At 44.1% G+C, this 22,839-nt stretch overlaps 1 protein-coding gene across 2 annotated transcripts in view; it reads right to left on the minus strand.

Moving 5' to 3' along the window:
* The window catches only part of CALCR (calcitonin receptor), a 414,614-nt gene that overhangs the window by 88,963 nt on the left and 302,812 nt on the right, over positions 1–22,839 (minus strand). For both annotated transcript variants that reach the window (XM_030200551.1, XM_030200543.1), the window contains exon 8: positions 11,820–11,973. In XM_030200551.1, the coding sequence (XP_030056411.1) occupies positions 11,820–11,973 (154 nt within the window). The remainder of the gene's footprint in view (positions 1–11,819; positions 11,974–22,839) is intronic.

Raw genomic sequence — 22,839 nt, forward strand, 5'->3', positions numbered from 1 at the left:
TAGAAATCATACAGACCAAAAAATACTACAAAATATTACAAACTGAAACCTATTTCATAGTCCACCAGCAGTCAGCAAGAAAATCTCAAGCACTACCTTAAACTGAGCCAGCAGTAACATAATATGTGCCTTCAATTAATGCTTAAATGCCAACAAATGAATCTCATATTTTAGTCCAGTTGGCAATTTATTCCATTTAAGTGGCCCAGCAATTTAAAAAGTTCCTTTTCTGGTCACATCCAGGTGAAAGTGGTTCAAGGCAGGCACAACTAAATTACCAGCATTCATTGACCTTCACTGTCTCTGTGGTATATATCGCTGAACAGCATTCTTCAAATACAAAGTAGTATCATGAAAGAAAACTCGGTGAATTAACTTCAACAATTTAAATTTCACCCTAATGCAACTGGTAACCACTGCAATCGCTTTTATATTTCAACAAACCAAAAACTAGGTGTACCGCCAAATTCTGCACAGTTTGCAAAGCTTGAACACAAGTTGCAGGTAAACCCAAATAGACAATCTTATAATTGTCCAGGCTTAGTGAATAGGGGGGTTAACCAGCAATACACTGAATATTAGCGGATAGTCAGTTATATCACATGGTATAACCGGTTATATTGTATGATATAACTGGTTTGCCACTTAGTGCTGACTGAATATTCAGCAGGAGATAACCACCTATCTCCCACTGAATATTCGCAGATAGCTGGTTAAACGCTATTTATTATTATTATTATTATGATCATATTGATCTTATATTCTACAACATCCACTTCAGTTCCTTGTGGATCACAAATAAAAAACCCAACATATTCAACTGGGAATATACACTAAATCACACAGGGGCCCTTTTACCAGGCCGTGTAGGTACCTACATGTGCCCAACGCGTGCCAATTTGGAGTTACTGCCCGGCTACCGTGTGGCTCTTGCGGTAATTTAATTTTTGACGTGCAACTGAAAAATAATTTTTATTTTCTTATCCGCGTCATCTACGCACATCAAGTGGCTTTCTACACATGTAGGTCATTACCACCCGGTTAATGCGTGAGACCTTACCGCTAAGTCAATGGCTGGCGGTAAGGTCTCAGACCCAAAATGGTCGTGTGCCAATTTTTATTTTGCCGCACGTCCATTTTCGGCCAAACTAAAAAAAGGGCCTTTTTTGCAGATGTGTGAAAAATGGATCTGCACAAGTCCATAACACGCGCCTACACTACCACAGCCCATTTTTGAGCACGCCTTTGTAAAAGGACCCCTCAATAATCTAAACTTTACATTAACCCACAGACTGCTCAAATAACACTGCTTTAAGTTGCTTACGAAATAAAAGTTAATGAGCGAACCGCTACCAGAAGCGAATTCCACAAGGAAGCAGCCTGATATGGAATGGAAGACGAAAGCTGTCTAAAATACCTAACCGACTTCAATGACAGAAATTTAAAGAAATCTGCCCTCTCAACAACTGTCTACCTATTAAAGGGAAAAAACCTATCAGATAAGAGGGTACATTTCCCTGTAAAGACCAGAAAATTAATGTAAAGGGGAAATGGAACTTGATATACCACCTTTCTGAGGTTTTTGCAACTACATTCAAAGTGGTTTACATATATTCAGGTACTTATTTTGTAACAGGGGCAATGGAGGGTTAAGTGACTTGCCCAGAGTCAGAGGGAGCTGCAGTGGGAATTGAACTCAGCTCCCCAGGATCAAAGTCCACTGCACTAACCACTAGGCTACTGTGATTGAGCAATCATTGGTAGTTAATGTAGCTTATAATAATAAGGTATCACAGATTCTTCTCTTCTTAAGGAGAAGATAACTCTAATTGCCAGGTTTTGTACTGTTTGTAACCTCTTCATTATTGATTTTGTACAGCCATTCCTAGCTGTTTAAATAGTGCTGAATGTTGGGTTGTATATATATATTTACCCTAATTTGTTCTTTAAATGCCTTTCAATTCAATTCATACATTTCCTTAAGCTTCATACAGATTTGAACACCACTTTGACAAGAAAATCTACCATCTCTATGGAAAAGAACATTCTTGAGGATCTTTCCTTTTTAAAGAAGTTGGGATACTCACTGACAGCATGTCTATAAAGCACTTAGGAAAAATTAGTTGAAATGCAGTGTATGTGCTCAGTGCCAAGGCTTATCTCTTATTGGAAACTCTTTCATTTTATGCATTTTTTACACTGGAATTAAGAAACTTGGCAGGGGAGGGAGGATGTGGAGAATATTCCACTTTTTTGTTCTTTTAATCCATAAAATTAGCACTTCCATTTTAAGTCACAATGAGGTCCTGTACATTATAGCATGAATAACTGGTTCACCATATAGCATGTAATCATTCTGCATTCATTCTAAAATACATAACGATCTCATCATATCTAGAAGAGAGAACTAATCTTAGATAATTGTATACTACCAAGTGAGCCTGGAAAAAAATGACTGAATTCTTCCACTTTTCTCTGGTCAGGTTCTAATGGAATCATCTGTAAAAGTGAGAATTTTATTAGTTAACACACCCTTCTAGCTCTGGTAAGCACTAATGTGTGCTTACTGTAGCTAAAACTGCCTTACCATCGGAAGTGCTCAGGCATCCCATGGTAACTGTGGGATCAATGTGCGCTACCCACGTACTAAAAAATAAAAAGTTTTAAATGGCAGTACAAATGGCCTTAATGCACAGGAATGATCCGTACAAGAATGCGCTAAGGCCACTTTTTACCACAGTTTGGTAAAAGGCACCCTAGTTTGGTCATTCTGTGTTAAATGACTTCAAATATTCTGCTTATGTCGTTTCTTTCTCTTTAACATCAGCAAAATTCGCCCTTTCCTCTCTGAGCACACCACCCAAACTCTCGTCCACTCTCTCATTACCTCTCGCCTTGACTACTGCAACCTACTCTTCACTGGTCTCCCACTTAACCATCTATCCCCCCTTCAATCCATGCAGAACTCTGCTGCACGTCTTATATTCCGCCTGGACCGATATGCTCATATCACCCCTCTCCTCAAGTCACTTCACTGGCTTCCGATCAGATACTGCATACAGTTCAAGCTTCTCCTTCTGACCTACAAATGCACTCTGTCCACAGTCCCTCATTACCTCTCTACCCTTATCTTCCCTTACGTTCCCACCCGAAACCTCCGCTCACAGGACAAATCCCTCCTCTCTGTACCCTTCTCCACCACCGCCAACTCCAGGCTCCGCCCTTTCTGCCTCGCCTCACCCTATGCTTGGAATAAACTTCCTGAGCCCATTTGCCAAGCCCCCTCCTTGCCCATCTTCAAATCTTTGCTCGAAGCCCACCTATTCAATGTCGCTTTCGGCACCTAACCTTTATGCCTCTACTCAGGAAATCTAGACTGCCCCAATTTGACTGCCCTATTTTGACTGACTGTACATTTGTCCTTTAGATAGTAAGCTCCTCGAGCAGGGACTGTCATTATCTGTTAAACTGTACAGCGCTGCATAACCCTAGTAGCGCTTTAGAAATGTTAAGTAGTAGTAGTAGTAGTTATAAAAACTGAGAAACTATGAGCTTGATTCAGTAAATCAGGGCTGTGAGCCATTTTTCCAATGCTATTCTGCTGGTCATGTATATGCTTCTGACCAGCACTCATCTGGACAAAAATGAAATGCCTTGCAATGATTATAGGATGGCTACAAGAGTAGCATTTAAAATTAAACCAAAAAAAGATACGCAAATGTGGATTTCTGGAAAACAATACTCCTGGGGAATTCTGCACAAAAAATGACAAATTTTGTGTACAGGTAAAAAAAAAATCTGCACAAATCTATCCTCTTAGGGCTCCTTTTACTGTACTGCGCTAATGGGTTTAGTAGGAAGCTCATAGGATAAAATGGGCTGCATAGCACTAAATGCACACTAATTTATTAATTTGCGCTAAAACCATAGCACACCTTAGTACAAGGAGTCCTTTATTTGTCATTGTTTGGCATAGAATTCCCCTACTAAAAATGTCTGGCTCTTCTATGCTCCTCTAAGCTGTCTATCAGCTCGGGTTCATTTTCCTCCCCCCTTCCCCCCACCAGCAGACTCTTCAACTAACTTGATCTCCTATCTAATGGATTCTTTACTAAGCTGCATTAAGCCCTAAGGCATCCTTAACACATCAAAAATAGCTTAACGTGAGACCTTCTGTATTAGTTTGGGGGGCAGATAATAGGTATGGGTGTATGCATTACTGCCGTACTAACTGGTTAGCATGTCCATAACGTGGAAGCCCTTAACGCCTGCTGAATAGAAGGCGGCAAGTGCTCCCACAGTAATTTTTTTAAATGGCCAGGGGCTAATGCTAACATTAGAGCAGAGCCAGAAATAAAAATACCCTTTCTGACAGTTGCACAAGAAATGGACTTAGTGCATGGGAAAAGCCTGCATAAGGATGTGCTATGCCCATTTCTTAGCATGGCTTAGTTTAAAGAAACCCTAAGGGGCCCTTTTTTTTTGTTACATTTGTACCCTGTGCTTTCCCACTCATGGCAGGCTCAATGTGGCTTACATGGGACAATGGAGGGTTAAGTGGCTTGCCCAGAGTCACAAGGAGCTGCCTGTGCCTGAAGGGGGAATTGAACTCAATTCCTCAGGTCCAAAGTCCACCACCCTAACCACTAGGCCACTCCTCCACTCCTTTTAATAAGGTGCGCTGAAAAAAACGGCCTGTGCTGCTACAGGGCCATGTTTTGGACGCTCGCAGATCCATTTTTCAGCACACCTATAAATAATGACTTTTTTTTTTTACCGCAAAATGGACACGCGGCAACATAAAAATTGCCACGAGTCCATTTTGGGTCTGAGACCTTACCACCACCCATTCACTTAGCAGTAAGATCTCACTCGTTAACCGGGTGGTAATCGTCTATACGCGTACAACGGCGATTACCGCCTGGTTAGTGCTGCGCGCTGGAAAATAAAATATATTTTCAGGCATGTGTAGCGTAGCAGCCGTGCCTAAAAAATGAAATTACTACCCGGGCCACGTGGTAGCCGGGCGGTAGTTTCAAATTGATTCGCATTGTGCATGCGTAGGCACCAACGCAGCTTAGTAAAAGGGCCCCTAAGATTGATGTCCCTCCCATTGCCCCCTGGCAGGTTCAATCTCCAGCTTTCTCTGTCTCCTCAGATTTTTTTTTCTCAATCTCTATCCTTCCCAGTGCATAAACATCCCATACCTCTCTGTCAATGCTCCCTCCTCAAAAACATACCCGGAGCTCTCTCTCATACCTCCCCTTAGCACACACATACACTAGCTCTGTTTTTAAAATGTCTCTTGCCCCCAGCACACACATTCCATCCAGAATGCTCTCCACATACCCCCCCAGCAAGGAACCAACATAGCTCTCTGTCAATCTTTGCCCCCTACCCAGGCACACACTTCACCATAGTTTTCTCAATCTCCCCAGCAAACACAGAATCATAACTCTCTCAGACTCATTCTCACACTGCACATACTGTCTTCGTAGCTCTTTGTGAATCAGCCCCCAATACACCTCCCCAGCCCTTTTTCTCTCTATCCCCCCTCAGCACATACATACACTACTACTTATTTCTATAACACTACTAGGTGTATACAGCACTGTACACTAAACACTTATGAGACAGTCCCTGCTACAATCTATTTGAGACAAAGAGGAGAAATAAGGGATTAGGGAATTACTTATGGTGGGAATGATTAAAACTGACATGGGTACTGAACATGTAAATAGGAGTTAGGAGTTAAAAGCAACCCCCTCCCCACCAGGCTTGCCCTCCTCTTTCTATTTGCCCGCTGTATTTTTGCAATGCACATCCCTTCTTGGGGTATCCCTTCCTTAGCTTGCCCCTTTCATCTTCTCTCATGTCTCACTCCTCAAGCTATCTCCTGTCCCTGGCACACACTGCCCAGCTTCTTCCAGTCATTCCTCTGGGGCTCAACAAAAGCAGAGCAGCAGGAGGAGAGCGGCTGCAAGTCAAGATGCTTCCTGCTCCTTTGTCACACCTGTTTTCACTGCTGACTTTGAACCCTGTGGAACACTGTAAAGCCTTGCTTCTGTTCTGGTGTTGAGTATCGAGAAGGGAGGAAGCTGAGAAAAAATGAAGGGAGTAAGCTGGGGGTGCAAGCCGTGGTGACGGTAGGGCTCTACGTGTGAAGTCGAGGGAATTAACTGTGCCAGTCGTCCTGCCTCCCTGAGGCCTGTGCAGCATTCTGCAGGACAAAAGCAGATTTCCACACAGGAGGGGGATTCTATATAAATTCTGCATTGCGTAGTTGGGCAGAATCCCCTTAGGAGTTAAAAACAAGTACAGCTCAATGTAGTTCCCATACTAGTAGTTTACCCAGAGGCTATAAGTGATCAATCAACTAGCCTAAGGATAAAGACTGATGTGATTCTGTCTATGATTCCTCTATATCTTCTGTTATTGGGTCATATTGTTGCCAACTTAAATTTTTGCTGAATTGTATCCAGGAGCAGGAGAATTCAGTTCAACTCATGCATTCTCTGATGCTCTTCAGAATAGACTATTGTAACGTAGGGATGTGTATTCATTTAAAATGACTTTATAAAAGATCAACGACACTTCCCATGCTATTTCATGATGCTTTTCTTGCCTGAAATGACAGGAAAACTCTCCAAATTTTGTTTTTTTTCCCATAAAAGAGTGTTCTCTATTTTTGCCCGCATTCCTTTTGTAGAGTTTTACTCTTTTCCAACGGTGGGCACGTGGGAATAGTGCATGCATATCTGTACTACTGGGAAAGTGTGTGCACTGTTTCGAAAGATTGCATGCTTTTTCAGAATATTGGGGAATAATGTGCCTTATTTGTGAATAGCATGCACTCTTTCCAAAGAGTCTACGCTAGTTACGATATTGCTCTTGAAACAATATTCCCATAAACAACATGGAAAACTAAACAAAACAAAAATATGTTGGCTACTGTTTATTAGTTTGAATAGGCTGCAGTTCATACAAAATATGGCTGTTAGGTTGCTTTACATTTGGGAAAAGATCCGATCAAGCCACACCATGATTACAGTGCTTTTGGACTTTAGGACATAGTTTAGGGTCACTTAGGGGGTCTTTTACTAAAGCTTAGCTTGAGTTGTCTGCAGCAAGGCCCATAGGAATAAAATGGGCCCTGCTGCAGATAACTCGAGCTAAGCTTTAGTAAAAGACCCCCTAAAGTTTAAGGTACTGTGCCTGAGATTTTATTATTATTATTATATATTTATTACATTTCAAATACAATACCACAAATCTTTTTCTTGCAAACAGATATATAAACAGAGGTCAAGAAAGAAAATGATCACAAATCAAGAAATATAAAAATGAAAAATACGTAAGACCAGAATATATAGGGGAAGGAGAAAAAAGCATGGAGAATTCACAAAGGGGCCCTTTTACTAAGCTGTGGTAAAAAGGGCCCTGTGCTTTTTGTTATCATCCCCTCCTGCTTCAGGCTGATACTCAGAGTCCTCCCTCCCCCTACACCTACCCACTCTCCCTCCCTAACCCTCCCTTGCGGACGTTACCCATTCAAGATCCTACTACGTGCTGTAGGCGTTCATTGTATCCTCTGTTGAATAAATAAAGTCTAAAAAAAAGGGCCCTGTGCTAGTGGTGGGGGTGGTTTTTGCAACGCACTGAGGCCCTTTTTACCACAGTGGGTAAAAAGGCTGAAAAAAGACATGACTATGCGGTAAGATTGCTCTTACCGCATGCCCAAGTGGAGGGGGGAGCACTTACTGCCACTCACTGAGGTGGTGGTAAGGGCTCCTGCACTAACCTGGTGGTAACCCCCTGTGGAAATATTTTCAAATATTTCTGCTAGCGCTGGAAATGCCGCGTGCTGGGGGGGGGGGGGGGGTGGAACAACTGCCAGCCCCCGCGTTGGGCCGGCGATATTTTTGGATTGTCGAGTGTTCGGCTTACTGCCGCTTAGTAAAAGGGCTCCAAAGGAAACAGTTCAAAAGAAAAAAATGCTGTAGATGAGGTACTCTCCCGAAATCAAGAATGTGTTGACCATCATCCCCGCCCTGTTGACCTGAGGAAATGAGAAAAAAAGCAGTGCCTAGAGCCACAGTCTCCTGGCACACGGTAAGAAACATTCTACATCTTTCCTGAGTGGTGCAATATATATGCCCCATACACAAATGTATATTCATGCGTTATGCACCAGAAAATGGTGTTATTTGTGAATATTCAAACTATGTAGTTGGTTTATGCAGAAATATTTTCACTTTTCATTTAGTAAGCTACATGCAGAAGCAGTCCTGACCACTGATATTCAGCTATATGTCTATGTACAGACAATACAGGCTGTGGATTCAGTAAATAGGGCTCAACATTCAGCACCCCTCCCCCCAAAATCAGCACTGAACGGTATTGTATAAAGAGTGCTCTGGGATGGGCACCGATTATAGAACAGTGCATAGCACCAGGATCTGCACTCAACTTTGGGCGTGAGGATTTATACCAGGTGTAAATCCTGGCACACAAGTTGGACGCAGATCTGCACTATTCTATAACACTGCGCATATCTTAAGGGAACGCCTCGACCTCCCCATGTCCATCCCATCATCATGCCCCCTTTCCAGATCCATGCAGAAACACTTAGGTGCTATTCTACCAAAGGGCATGAAAGTGTATCTTCATGCGGATCTGCAGTTTCAGCCCCATTTCGGCGACTTGCATTCATTAGAACGCTTTTTTATGCCGAAAACTCAGCACAGAAGTAGCGCTTGAAGTTAGGTGCCATATATAGAATCCGGGGGTATATGTTCAATTTTTTTCTGTTTGGAAATTCTACCTTTTTGTGGCCACCACTAGAAAAGGCTGTCCATGAGAATCCTTACAAACAACTTTCTAAATTCTGTAACTTCAACAGTAATATTAGTAATAAGAACATAAGGGGGTAGATATTCAGGTGACAGCCTTGTGCCCTGATGTTCAATACTGAGCCATGTTTGGACTTCAGCACTGAATATCTGGGCATACGTGGCTGGCTAAAACAGTTAAGTACAAGCAAAGCACCAAGAGCCTTCAAAAATGGGACACGAAATTTGTCCTATATTAGCACACATTTGACCCCTGATGCAGGCGCTGTGCGCCAAAACACGGCCCGTGTCGGGTCCACAACTGAAGATAGTTTTTCAAGTTTCACAATTAAAAGAAGTGTGTCCTATTTTTGAAGGCTCTTGGTGCTTTTTTTGTGCTTTGGATTTTGTTCTGTACTTTGGACCCTCTCTGTGCTGTTTCGTAAACAAGTTAAGAGCAATATCGAGCACTTAACTGGCAAAGAAGAAATGCAAGATAGGACTGTGTTTTATGCGGTCCTATTTATATAGTTATCTTAGCTAGTTAAGAACATAAGTGTTGAATGTAAGCACTTGACTGGCTAAGTGCCAACACTGCTCCAGAAGCTCCCATGAAACAGCCGGTTTTGGCTTGGGCACTAATCGGACAATTTCAGCAGCACAATCCGGTTAAGAGCTGCTGATTATGTTTGGTTAGTCCTGGGCTTTCATTTTGAAAACTGCCTAGAGAAAAAGTACCCACAGGCACTTTGTAACATTAGTAAATGATAGCAGACAAAGATCAAACTGGATATCATAAAATTCGGTTACACTCTGTTGAGGATATTGGTATTACTGGCAATGTGCTTGACTGGTTTGGTGATTTCTTGGTTCATTCTTATAGAGTTAGGATGAAAGATGCTTTTTTCCTCTTCATGACGGAAAACAGGTGGCGTTCCCCAGGGATTGCCCCTTTCACCATTACTTTTCAATATCTTTTTACGATCTTTAGGTCTTTTGTTGCAAAACGTAATAGTTTTTTTACATTGCATCTATGCAGACAATATCTCAGTTTTGATACCATTTGACTCTATATCTGGAATTGATCCCCTGATGATTCAACAATGTATGTTATTACTAGATAACTGGATGTTTTGTCATAAACTGAAATTGAATACAGAAAAAAATTAAATTTTAATGCTTTGATACTAATCCAGTGAATATTCCTAGGTCAATTTGCATTAATTAAGTCAACTTAGAATTTTCTTCACTAATTAAGAGTCTGGGTGTTTTAGCTGATAGCGCTATTACTTAGGAAAATCAAGTTTCCTCTCTAGTCAAGAAATGTTTCTTTTTAATGAGGAAGCTAAGGTATGTGCATAGTTATTTTGAACAAGATCAATTTAAAATATTGGTTCAGGTGCTTTTGATTTCTCAATTAGATTATTGCAACCTCCTATACTTAGGATGTAACAAAGGTCTTCTTAGGAGATTTTCGGTTTATTCAAATATGATAGTATTTCTCCCAGTTTTCTAAGATTACATTGGTTGCCTATTGAAGCCAGAGTATACTTTAAGTTAGCTTGTTTTCTATTTAAGGTTTTATATGGTTTAGCACCTGACTGTATGACTGTTTTTTTCTTACTCAGAGAACAAGACGAAAATATGTTGTTGGTTATTCATTTCAATTGGCTAAAGGGAAGAAGAGATTATTAAGCCTGGCCTTTCAAGCAGCTACTCTCTTCAAACTTACTTTGTTTTCAGGAAAAGGATAAAATGTTTTTTTTCAGAAATACATTTTGCACTCAAATTGTTGATTATATCTAGTAGTGGAATTTTTTTCCCAGATAACTGATTCTGGTCTCTTGTGATTGAGTAGCCTGCTTTGAACTGTGAGGTATTAGCAGCATATAATACCAGTTTATTATTATTATTATTATATGCAGTCCACCAAGTTTATCTTTCTGTAGATGCACATATATAATTCTCACATAAAACCCAATGTCTTAAATACACCATTACCCATGTCCTACTTAACCTTATAACCCTTCCTTTATGCTTGTCCCAAGCACACCTAGATCCTTGTTTTCTTAGGGCTTCTTGTACTAAAGGCGCATTTAGGCCACTTTATAGCACAGCTTAATAACAGGACCCCTGAGTGACATGAAATATCCCTTTGCTGTTTAGGGCTGTAAATGCCACTCCATTTAGACTACCTCAGTGCTAAATTTCCTTCCTCTTTTTACTAGAAATCTTCTGTGCTTATCCCATGCTTTTTTATTTACCATTTTTCTACCACATCCTCTGGAAGGGAATTCCAAACACCTGTGGAAAAATATTTCCCCGACATTGTTCTCCAATTTTCCTTCCTTAGAGCATTGCATCATGATCCCCAGTTCTACAACTTTTCTTCCACTGAAAAAGTTTGACTATTCTGCCTGTTTCTACCTGTCAAGTATTTAAATAACTGTATCATACTCCCCCTGTAAGGTGCAATTACCCTATTTTTTTTGTCTCCTAAGTCCTTTAGCTTTTAGTACAGTCCCCACACTGCCTTTATTGTCTTTTTCTGAACTACCTCTAAACTAAAAACAATGCACATCGTTTTGAAAATATTAAACTGTGCATGTTAAAGCAAATCTTCTGCTGTAGGCTGGTTCAGTGCTAGACATGATGGGGCCCAGGACAGACACTATGGAGGGGCTCCAAAGCTTGCTTGCAGATTGTTCCTCTTTCAGCTTCAGGCAAGTTTGGGGTCCTCAGTGACATGATGGGCCCAGGCAATTGCCCTGTTTGCCCACCCCTAACGTCCGTTGTTCATGGATAAAAGTACACGTGTTGTGGAATGCACCTTTATGAGCACACATGGGATGGGCAATTTTCAAGTAGCCTTTTAACTGTGTAGCTAGTCATTCACATGTGTAAATGGCATTGGGAAATTACCCTCATGCTGTTTTGACAATGGAGACAACAGGTATCAGTTTGCACATATGCCTCAAAAATACTTACCCCATCCTAAAAGATAATACCAGTGCAGATGCTGCTCCTCGGCAAATACTGCCACCACTATTAAGGTATGAAGATAAATGCCTTCACAGAGCATCCAGAAATAATTACATCCCAGCATGTACTGGTGAAAAAAGTGTAGCACTTTACAGGTCACCTGCCAGCAAAACAGAAACCGCAGTATTAAATGTGAGAAATTTACAGGTAGACTGTATTCCATCCTATAGATAAGCATAGAACTTCTTATGAATATTTGCATAATACATGCCAATGGTAGGATTCTAAAAATGTCTAAAACTGTGGCAAGCACAATACCGGGTCTATACGCTAAAGAGCAGTAATGCTAACACAAGCACTTATAGAGTGCTAAACATGTTAATCTATGTTAAATGCCTGTGATACTTTGTGCATTTTAGCTTGTAGACTTAATACAGTCTAAGGAAAATACAAGGGGCTATGGAACTTAAACATGCAGGCTAAATAGCTCAAGAATAATGAATTAATTTATTTTTTAATGTAGGTTAACACAAACCTCATTAAGCAAAATGAACTGTACTACACTTGTCAGTCATGCTACAACTTTGTTAGAGTCTCTGGTGTCATAGTTAAACTTTTGTGCTAGCTGTTCAGAGCTCACACAGCCTCCAGTCACTCTCCCCGAGATGCTGTCAATAAGGGCCTCTGATGATTTAAACTCTTTCCCCCAAGAGCTATTATCAAGAGCCTTTAATAACCCAATTTACTCCCTTGGGCCCCATATCTTGAGGGCTTCCATCAAGGGCCTATGATGACCCAGTTCAACCCAACATGTCCCCAAGGATTTTCTCCCTCCCTCACACAAGAGCTGTCATATGGAGCCTACTACAATGGCAAATCCACCTTCTAGCCCCTGCCCCTTATCTCTAACTATTCCTTTCAATGCCTTTGGGGCATGAGATAGCACTGCTGCTGAGATCCAAAATAGAACTGGATGACCTGTCATACTTCCTTGCCAAGCAATGGAGGGGCAAGAGGGAGGGGCAGACCTGTCTGCCTCAACTCCTTGGGAAGGCATCAGAAGAGGTAGAAAAAAGTTAGTAACAAAAATGGAGAAAAACATAATTTGACTAAACTCCCCTGCCTGAACTGCGACCTTACCTGCCCACCAGACCCGCTGCCTCTCCCCTCCCATCTATTCCTTTTTTGCCTGTTTTTTTTTTTTTAGGGGAGCAATAGTTTTTTTCTCCTTTGTGGAGTTGTCTTCTAATGCTCTTGGGTTTGGGGCTTTCTTCATTGGAACCTGTGATAATAGCCAATGAAGAAGGTAAGACATTGTAGCTCTTCCTTGGCAGCTGAGGTTTACTTTCTTTTATTATTATTATTATTATTATTATTATTATTATTATTATTATTATTATTATTATTATTATATTTGAGTCTGTAGCTAGGTTGTTCATAATCAATGTTAGCAACATTTTGAATAGTATAATATTTATATTTTGCTCTCCAATGAACAATTTTTCTTAGGCCACATCTACAATAGCCATTATACTTGCAGGTGACATATATTCAGGTACAGTAGGTATTTTAATGTTCCAGGAGGGCTCACATATTTTTACAAAAATAAGAGTTCAGTTGGGAGTTACACCTGGGTCCCATTGTTCAAAGTCCGCTGCACTGACCACTAGATTATTCCTTACACTTGCTTGCTGCTCTATTAGGAATGCATTTTGAAGGATTTTAAAGATCTGATAGAGTGATATTAACTTGTTATTAAATGGTTTAAGAAGGGGAAGCAGAAGGCTAAGGTTAAGAATCTGATGACATGTACTTCAGTCGTTAGAGGGTCTATGGATAGACATCTTGGAAAGACCACCCCAGCTGTGAATACTTTGTTGGTATCCTCCGGTGGTATCTCCTTGAGTTCAGAGGCACAGATTCCTCCTATACTGCCCACAAATAAAGACATTCACCAGGCCATGAAACCCATGCAATTGCAGCAGTGAGGTGAACTGGAACTTTCTTCCTTATCTTCTTCCCTGTGTGAGGAGCAGCCTCCTAAATTAGAACCTGTTGTTTTTGGCCCAGGTCTTGATATTCCATAAGCCAAGTTGGTGAAGGAGAAATTTCTTTAGTAGATATATGGAGAGTTGTGACCAGAACCAAGGAGTTATTGAAAGGGAAGAGAGTCCAATTGTGTACTTTTTCTTCTAATGTGGCTTCAAATTTTTCAGATTTGCAGAATAAGTTCACTAAATTGAATGCCGTTACTAGTGCTATGCAAGCGCAGGTAAAGCCTTTGCAGGCTGTGCAGGTCTCAGCAGTGAAGGATTGCCTGACGCTTCATCACAAGATCAAACATCTTAAAAATCAATGATGTATAAATAATTTTAGGTTTCTAAATGTTCCTGTAACTCCATTGATTTCAGCGGAGATTTTATTAAGGAAATATTTAAAGGAAATTCTGAAGATGGATAATCCTGATTCAATTTCTTTTTTGAAATGCTCTTACCTTCCTATGTCTGTGAAATGGCCCTACGAGGAAGTGGTTAAAAGAATACCTGGCCTTGGACCAGGGGAATTGACTACTTTCCTGGAGGACACACAGGATATTATTGCCTCTTGCTCTACTTTATTAGTGACTTTTGCAACTAATATTGAGCTCATACTTAAACTTCTAGAATTTGTTTTGTGGGCACCCTATACAAAATTCTCCTCCCCCCCCTTTTACAAGCTGTGCTAGCAGATGCCGCATGGCAATGCTGACATAGCCATTCACTTTGAATGGGCTGTGCTGGTATTACTGCACCAGCAGCTACTAGCATGGATTTGTAAAAGAGGGGTTTTTGATGGACTTTTTTTGGTCATTTTCAGATGTCCATCTGCTTACAGTTGCAAGACTAATATACAGATTGAATAGATATACTAGTGTTTCAACTAATCTAAATAAACTGCACTGGCTTCCCATGGCAGAAAGCAGTGGCGTAGCCAAGGGTGGGCTCGGGTGGGTGCAGGCCCACCCACTTTGAGCTCAGGCCCACCCAGTAGCAGCACACCTATGAAGTGTCTGGCAGGGATCCCCAAACCCCACCAGCCGAAAATTCCCAACAACTGTCCTTCCTGCATACCAGCCTTCCCTCTAATGTATTCCCACCTATGCAGAAACAGGAAGTTGCATCAGAGGGAAGGCTGTGGGGCCAACATAAGCAGTGTGTATTAGTTGCTGCTAGCTGCCAGTGAAAATCTGCTATTTAAAAGGTATGGGGGAGGGGGATGTTTGAGAGACCATATGGCATGCAGGTGAGAGAGGGAGAGACCAAATCACTTGTGGGACAGGGCGGAGTTCTTCTGCCCACCCATCTTGGGCCCAGGCCCACCCAAAATTGGGTGTCTGGCTACGCCCCTGGCAGAAAGACTCAGGTTCAAAGCTGCTTGCTTAGTTTTTCAAATATTACAGGGCTTTACCTCTGAACTGCTGACTAAGACCACTTAACTACATCTGGTCCAGTCTAACAGACTGAAACAACAACTAATGCTAGCATCACCATTTCAAAAGACAATTCGAAATCAGAAGATTTTCAGCTCTCTATTCCCCATATTTGCAGTCAAACTCTCTATTCCCGGCATCAACCCCATCAGAACAGAGAACAGCTATTTCGACTTCAGGAAAGAGGCTAAAAACCTTTCTCTTCCCAAAAACTGCCTCATAATAATCCATCATGACTTCTACTTCCTAGTATCATCCATTATCCTTTCCTTTAATGTTTTTAGTCTCATGCATTACACCAATGGTCTTTAATGTTTCTCATACCTCATACTAACACTATCTACTTTTGTCTCACCTAGAATGTAAACTGCACTGAACCCTGGAAAGGGGATATTAGCGGTATACAAGAATTGAATTGAAAATAAGCACCAGAGGTTTTAAATATATCACCACAGCTGCCAGTTCTCAGTTATTTTAAATCTGAACAAAAAAAGCATTTGCTGAGTTAATTTTTCTAGGTAAACCTGGTAAGTCATACATGAAAATGTTCCAGGAACAAGGGCTTTAAGAAAACGTAAGAACTATTTTAATAATTATTCAAAAAAGAGAATGTAATTTAATAAGCTTGATTGCAGAAGTTGTAAAAGACTTACACCATTGAAAATTAACACCTTGAAATTATGTTTTGCGAGGAGAAGAATATGCAGTCATTTAGATTTGCTTAAGTGGCTGATTTCATAACTGATTTAAGTTAAATGCAGCAATTCAAAGGAGAGAGAGTTATAATCAGCTACAACACTAAATACTGAAAAATGCTGATTAGACAGACTTCAATAACACAATGGTGAAATCACTGACATTAGTAACATGTGGCTTATAGTCAAAAGATGTGAGAGATTAATTTTAGGAGTTAATCAGGTATAGTTTCAACTTTTAATGTCCTGGGTTGACAACTCTCATACGTTTTGTCTGGGCATCTCTGCTTTTTGTAAACTGCTTTAAAACTCTGCTGCATTAAATGGTATTTCAAGTTAATAAATCAAATCATCTCAAAACGCTAGTTATTAAGAGGGTCTTTTACAAAATGCGCTAGTGTTTTTAGTTCACGCTAAACATCAGCTGGCGCTAAGCACTGAGGGGCCCTTTTACCAGGGGTGTAGCCAGACTTCGGCAGGACGGGGGTCCAGAGCCCGAGGTGAGGGGGCACATTTTACCCCCCCCGGCACCACTGACCCCCCTGCCATTTTTGACCTCCATGCCACCACCGCCACCGCCACCACCACCACCACTGCCACCACCACCACCACCGCCACCACCACCTTTGACCCCCCCCCGACATCAACCCTTTTGACCCCCCTTCCCGCTGTCAGGTACCTTTGCTGGCGGGGGTCCCAAACCCCCGCCATCTGAAGTCCTCTTCTCCGGCGCGGCCGCATTGCTGATCTGCAAGCAAGGCTTCTGTTTCTGTGAGTCTGACGTCCTGCACGTTGTACGTGCAGGACGTCAGACTCACAGAAACAGAAGCCTTGCTTTTAGATCAGCAATGCAGCCGTGCCGGATAAGAGGACTTTGGCTGGTGGGGGTTGGGGACCCCTGCCAGCAAAGGTACCTGACAGCGACGGTGGCGAGGGAGAGATGGCAGTGGGAGGGGGGTTGAGAGGGTCAGCTGCGGGAGGCCAGGGCCAAATCTATAGGGCCCATGCCCCCGTGCAGAGCCATAGTGAGGGCAGCAGCCACCCGGGGCGGTTCGCCACGGCGCACCCCCCCCCCCGGGTGCAGCACAGCGCAACCCCCCCCCCCCCGGCATGCACCCCCTCCCGGAGTGCATTCTTACCAGTGGCGTAGGAAAGAGGGCGGGCGGGAGGGCCGGTCTGCCCCGAGTGTACGTTGCTGGGAGCTGTGTCAGCTACGCTGGTTCCCTGCTCTCTCTGCCCTGGAACAGGAAGTAACCTGTTCCGGGGCAGAGGGAGCAGGGAACCAGCGGAGCCGAAACCCCCCTGCAGCTTGCACCCGGGGCGGGCCGCCCCTCCCGCCCCCTTCTTACACCACTGCCCCCGTGGCCCCACATAGCTACGCCTCTGCCTTTTACAAAAGGGTTGCCACATGGCAATGGGCTTGCTGTGTGGCAACTTGGAACTACTACTGGCCCAATGCAGCCACCTGTGGTAGTTCCGTCTCGAGTGCACACCATTTCCGACATGCTGGAAAATATTCACAGATTTCTAGTGCGGTGCTAACCTGGTGGTAATCGGGCAGTGTTATTGCTGAGTTACCATGGGAGCCCTTACTGCTACCTCAATGGGTAATGGTAAGTTCTCCCCCCTGCATGGCCATGCGGTAAGAATAATCTTACCGCATGGCCATTTTTTGGGAGGCTTTTTACCACTGCAGTAAAAAGGGCCCTTGCGCGTGGGAAAAATGGCCCCCACCTCTACCACAGGGCCCTTTTTACCACAGCTTGGTAAAAGGACTCCTGAGACACCCATTATATTCCTATGGACATCTTAGCATTAAGCATCAGCTGATTTTTAGAAAGAGCTAAAAACGTTAGCGCACCTTAGTAAAAGGCCCCCTAAATTAGAAGATGTGAAGTAATAGCTGGGTAATTTATGTGCTTTACTTTATGACCATAAGAGACAGCTATTTAGGTGCTAGTGAGTGCTGAGCCTCCACCCCCACAATATTGAGCAAGCTCCTTCATTGTGTTCAGGCAGGGTTAATTTGTATTGTGTTTGGCACCCCAAACATTTTGAAATGTTAATGCCTGTGTTTTAGAAATATGACGTAGAGTCATGTTGCCCTCACCCACTCACACTGCTTATTCAACTGAATTAACCAAATAATGGAGGAAGTTATCGATGCGGGCTACTGTTGAGACATGTTATTTTACTGTTAACCTCAGTTATTAGTAACTAGGTCTCATTGCATAAAATGGAACCTATGCTAAAATAGCACAAGATAGTGGAATGATAAAACACTTTAACAGTAGGCCCACAGTTGACTAACGGCCTTATTTTTGAAAGTGATGGGCGCCCATATTTCGACCCAAATTGGGAGCCGATTTTGGGCATCTTCAACTGCACTCCGTCGCGGGAACGAACAAAGTTGACGGGGACGTGTCAGAGGCGTGGTGAAGGTGGGACTGGGGTGTGTTTATCAGCCGAGGAGAGATGGGCGCCTTCAGCCGATAATCGGAAAAAAGGGCTGCAGAAGCGAGAATTTGGGTCACTTTTGCTGGACCCTTTTTTTTCACGACACAAGTCCCAAAAAAGTGCCCCAACTGGCCAGATGACCACCGGAGGGAATTGGGGATGACCTCCCCTTACTCCCCCAGTGGTCACTAACCCCCTCCCACCACAAAAAAAGAACTTTAAAAACTTTTTTTGACAGCCTGTATGCGAGCCTCAAATGTCATACCCAGCTACCTGACAGCAGTATGCAGGTAACTTGGAGCAGTTGTTAGTGGGTGCAGTGGATGTCAGGCAGGCGGACCCAGGCCCATCCCCCCTACCTGTTCCTCTTGTGCTGGTTAATGTTGAACCATCCAAAATCCCCCAAAACCCACTGTACCCACATGTAGTCGCCCCCTGGCACCCCTTAGGGCTATGATAATGATTTAGACTTGTGGGCAGTGGGTTTTGGGGGGATTTGGGGGGCTCAGCACACAAAGGAAGGGTGCTATGCACCTGGGAGCTATTTTAATTTTTTTTTTAATTTGTAAAAGTGCCCCTTAGGGTGCCCAGTTGGTGTCCTGGCATGTGAGGGGGACCAGTGCACTATGAATCCTGGCCCTTTCCATGACCCAATGCCTTGGATTTGTTCATTTTTGAGCTGGGCGCCTTCGGTTTCCATTATCGCTGAAAACCGATCATGCCCAGCTCAAAAACGCCCAAATCCTGGGCATTTGCCCCGCACAACCTGTAATATCGAAAAAAAGATGGGCGCCCAACTTTTTTCAAAAATACGGTTTGTCCCGCCCCTTTGCATGGCCGCCCACGGAGATGGACGCCCATGGAGATGGGCACCCACTTTTGATTATGCCCCTCCACATATCTGGTTAAAGATAACTGCATTAACTGGATATTGGTTGGCTGAATATCAATCTTCATATGTAAAAGATGGAGAGAATAATTAGTCTCCAATTCAGTTTCATTTTGAGCCTGGAAGCTAATTTACCAACTGTTTTGAGTTTTACATTTAGAAATGAAAAATCAGTTTGTAAAAACACTGTGGGAATTCAGAACTGATTTGATTTCATTTCAAATTTAAATATCCCCACAGTTTACATATTATATATAGGTACTGATTTTGTATCTAGGGCAACAGAGGGTTAAAGTGACTTGCCCAGCATCACAAATTGCTGCAGTGGGAATTGAGCCCAGTTCCCCTGGCCAGCTGCTGAATATTACACAATGTTTGTTGTAGTCTGGGGTAAATGATCCATATTTTCAGTTAGATTTGTCATTAGACCTATCACCCATTTAGTTTGTGTTTGGACTTAAGTGTTTGGATATGTCATTATTTGGGTCTATTAACATCATTGGGGCAAGCAATTTTCACTCTAACAGTGGGGTTTCGTACATTTATAATCAAATTTGCTTAAAGATTTCTGGTGGAGAGGCAACAGCACTCCAAAACATCAAGTGGCAAAGAACCCATGGAAACCTGAAAGGCGAAGGACTTGAACAGTGACATGAGGACTCCAAACCACTGTCAGAGGGGGTAAAAAGTGGCACCAAGAGTGGAATGAAGATCTCAAGGCACAGGAATAGGGGCAACACAGCACCAACATTGTCAGGAAGATCTCAGTGCAACAGGAGATGGGTAACGTGGCACGAAGACTGACAGGAGCACTCTGAAGAAGTTAGAGGGGAAATTCCATAAAGTGGCACTAAAATGTAGTTGCGACAAAAGGGTGCACTTAGCACTAATTCTAGAACAGCGTTAAGGCATATCTAAATTATTATTATTATCTACTATAATAAAACTCACCCTCAACATTCTGAAGACAACGTTCTAAAGTCACTCAGTCACTCCCTGAAGGGTTCGTCAGTTCATGGTGGTGAAGCCACAACAATGACCATGTCTCTCTGCCCCGCCCTCGCATGACGGACCAATCAGAAAAAACACCCTCAACGTTCTGAAACACAAAGAACCATCACAAAACCATTCCCAGGCAATGCTAGGCGAAGTAAGATGGACCTATCAGAGGAAACTATGTGACAATAAGGGAGGAGCATTCACCAGCAGAACGGCTCATTATCTGTGCAGCACGGAGAGCACAGAACCACCGCTGGAACGAGAGAAGAATATTCCTGCTGTGGGTATGTGCAAAAATAGACCGGGAGGGGGGGGGGGGGGGGAGAAAATTTTTAATGCCTAATGCCGGTACTGAAGAGTGCCAGAGGGCCTATAGCACAGACTATATTTGGATCCGCTTGACGTGGAGTCGGTGGAGCCGGAGAACAGCGTGCCCCTCAACATCTGGGACGTGGGTGAACAGAAGCTGTGGCTCAGCTGGAAGGATTACCCGCAACCCAGCCAGCAGCAAACAGCGACCAAGAAAGGGGGAGGAGTAGGTAAACATGCGGAGTGTGTTTTCCTACTCCTTCCCTGCCTAGGAATCGCTGGAGACTGGCTGCCAAACTAACGAAACAACCGCACACCGACGCAACACCTCCATCATTCGAAAGGCATCCACTCTTTCTTCAACAGAAATGCAAACTAATAATACAAAACAAACAAAGAATACCCAGTTTCTCACGCAGCTGCAGGTAACTCCCCACCCCCTTCCTCTTCCCCTTTTGCCGAAGCGGCCAAGGACGTGCCCAACCATCCCCAGCCTCAGGCAAGCCGTCTCCCACCTCGGGGATTCCCCGAGCACCCGGAAAAAGACGATGCTGCTTCCTGCAGCACATAAATGTTCCAGCAATCCCCCTGTAGCCGGCCTGAAATGGACCGAACATACCAGATCACCCCCCGACGGCCCGAGACCATGCTCTTCTCCCTTCTGCCAACTTAAAACAACCATCCCCGTCCTCAGGCCAGCCGTCTCCCACCTCCAGGATGCCCAGAATCCCAGCCAAATGGAAAAAGACGGCGCTGCTTCCCACAGCACATTTCTCTTCCAGAGTTCCCCTACAGCAGCCCTGAAACGGCCAAAAAATACCGACAGACCAAGAACGTGCTCCTCTACCTTCCGCCCATCTAAAACAACACTACTGCCTCAGAACAACACAAAAAAAAACCCCGGAAAAAACAATCCACCACTCAGCAAAGGCTAACCCCCCTACAACCACATTTACATTTCACCAACAGAAAGACCCCCATCCACAAACTTCCTTGACAGACAAAACCACACACACACAATACAACAGAAACACACCCTCAAAGCCACACACCAATCCATCCCACTTTTCCAGAACAGCACAGCAGTGGCGTAGCAAGGGCGGGGCGGTGGGGGCGGTCCGCCCCGGGTGTCATCGGGTGAGGGGGTGCTCCGCTCCCGCTGCTCTGCCTTTACATTTTTTTTTCGAAGCGCCGGAGAGTGGCAGGCAGCGCGCCTCGCGTCTGCCCTGCTAGTAAAGAAGATCTCGCTGACGTCGTCGTCCTTCCCACACTGAGTCCCGCCCACCCTCGCGGTAATAGGAAGTTGCCTCAGAGGGGGGGGGGGGTGGGACTCAATGTGGGAAGGGTGACGACGTCAACGAGATCTTCTTTACTAGCAGGGCAGATGCGAGGCGCGCTGCCTGCCACTTTCCGGCGCTTCAAAAAAAAATTTTTTTTAAGCAGGACAGGGTAGGAGAACGGATCTCGGGTCGGGTCGGGATGGGAGGGGGGATTCAGAGGGGAGAAGGGGATTGGAGAGGGGTGGGGGCGCTTAGAGGGGTGCTTAAAGGGGATTAGGGAGGGTGGGAGAGCATCAAGGAGGGGAGAAGGGGATTGGGGAAGGGTGGGGGACCTCAGAGGGGTGCTTAAATGGGATTAGGGAGGGTGGGGAGCTCAGAGAGGGGAGAAGGGGATTGGGGAAGGGTGGGGGAGCTCAGAGGGGTGCTTAAAGGGGGTTAGGGAGGGTTGGGGAGCTCAGAGAGGGGAGAAGGGATTGGGGAAGGGTGGGGGACCTCAGAGGGGTGCTTAAATGGGATTAGAGAGGGGATTGGGGAGGGGAGGGGACCTCAGAGGGGTGCTTAAAGGGGATTAGGGAGGGTGGGGAGCTCAGAGAGGGGAGAAGGGGATTGGGGAGGGGAGGGGGCCTCAGAGAGGGGAGAAGGGGATTGGGAAGGGGTGGGGACCTCAGAGGGGTGCTTAAAGGGGGTTAGGGAGGGGAGAAGGGGATTGGGGAAGGGTGGGGGAGCTCAGAGGGGTGCTTAAAGGGGATTAGGGAGGGTGGGGAGCTCAGAGAGGGGAGAAGGGGATTGGGGAGGGGTGGGGGAGCTCAGAGGGGTGCTTAAAGGGGATTAGGGAGGGTGGGAGAGCATCAAGGAGGGGAGAAGGGGATTGGGGAGGGGTGGGGGAGCTCAGAGGGGTGCTTAAAGGGGATTAGGGAGGGTGGGGGAG

The sequence above is a fragment of the Microcaecilia unicolor genome, chromosome 1 (assembly GCF_901765095.1).
Source record: "Microcaecilia unicolor chromosome 1, aMicUni1.1, whole genome shotgun sequence".
Taxonomy (NCBI): domain Eukaryota; kingdom Metazoa; phylum Chordata; class Amphibia; order Gymnophiona; family Siphonopidae; genus Microcaecilia; species Microcaecilia unicolor.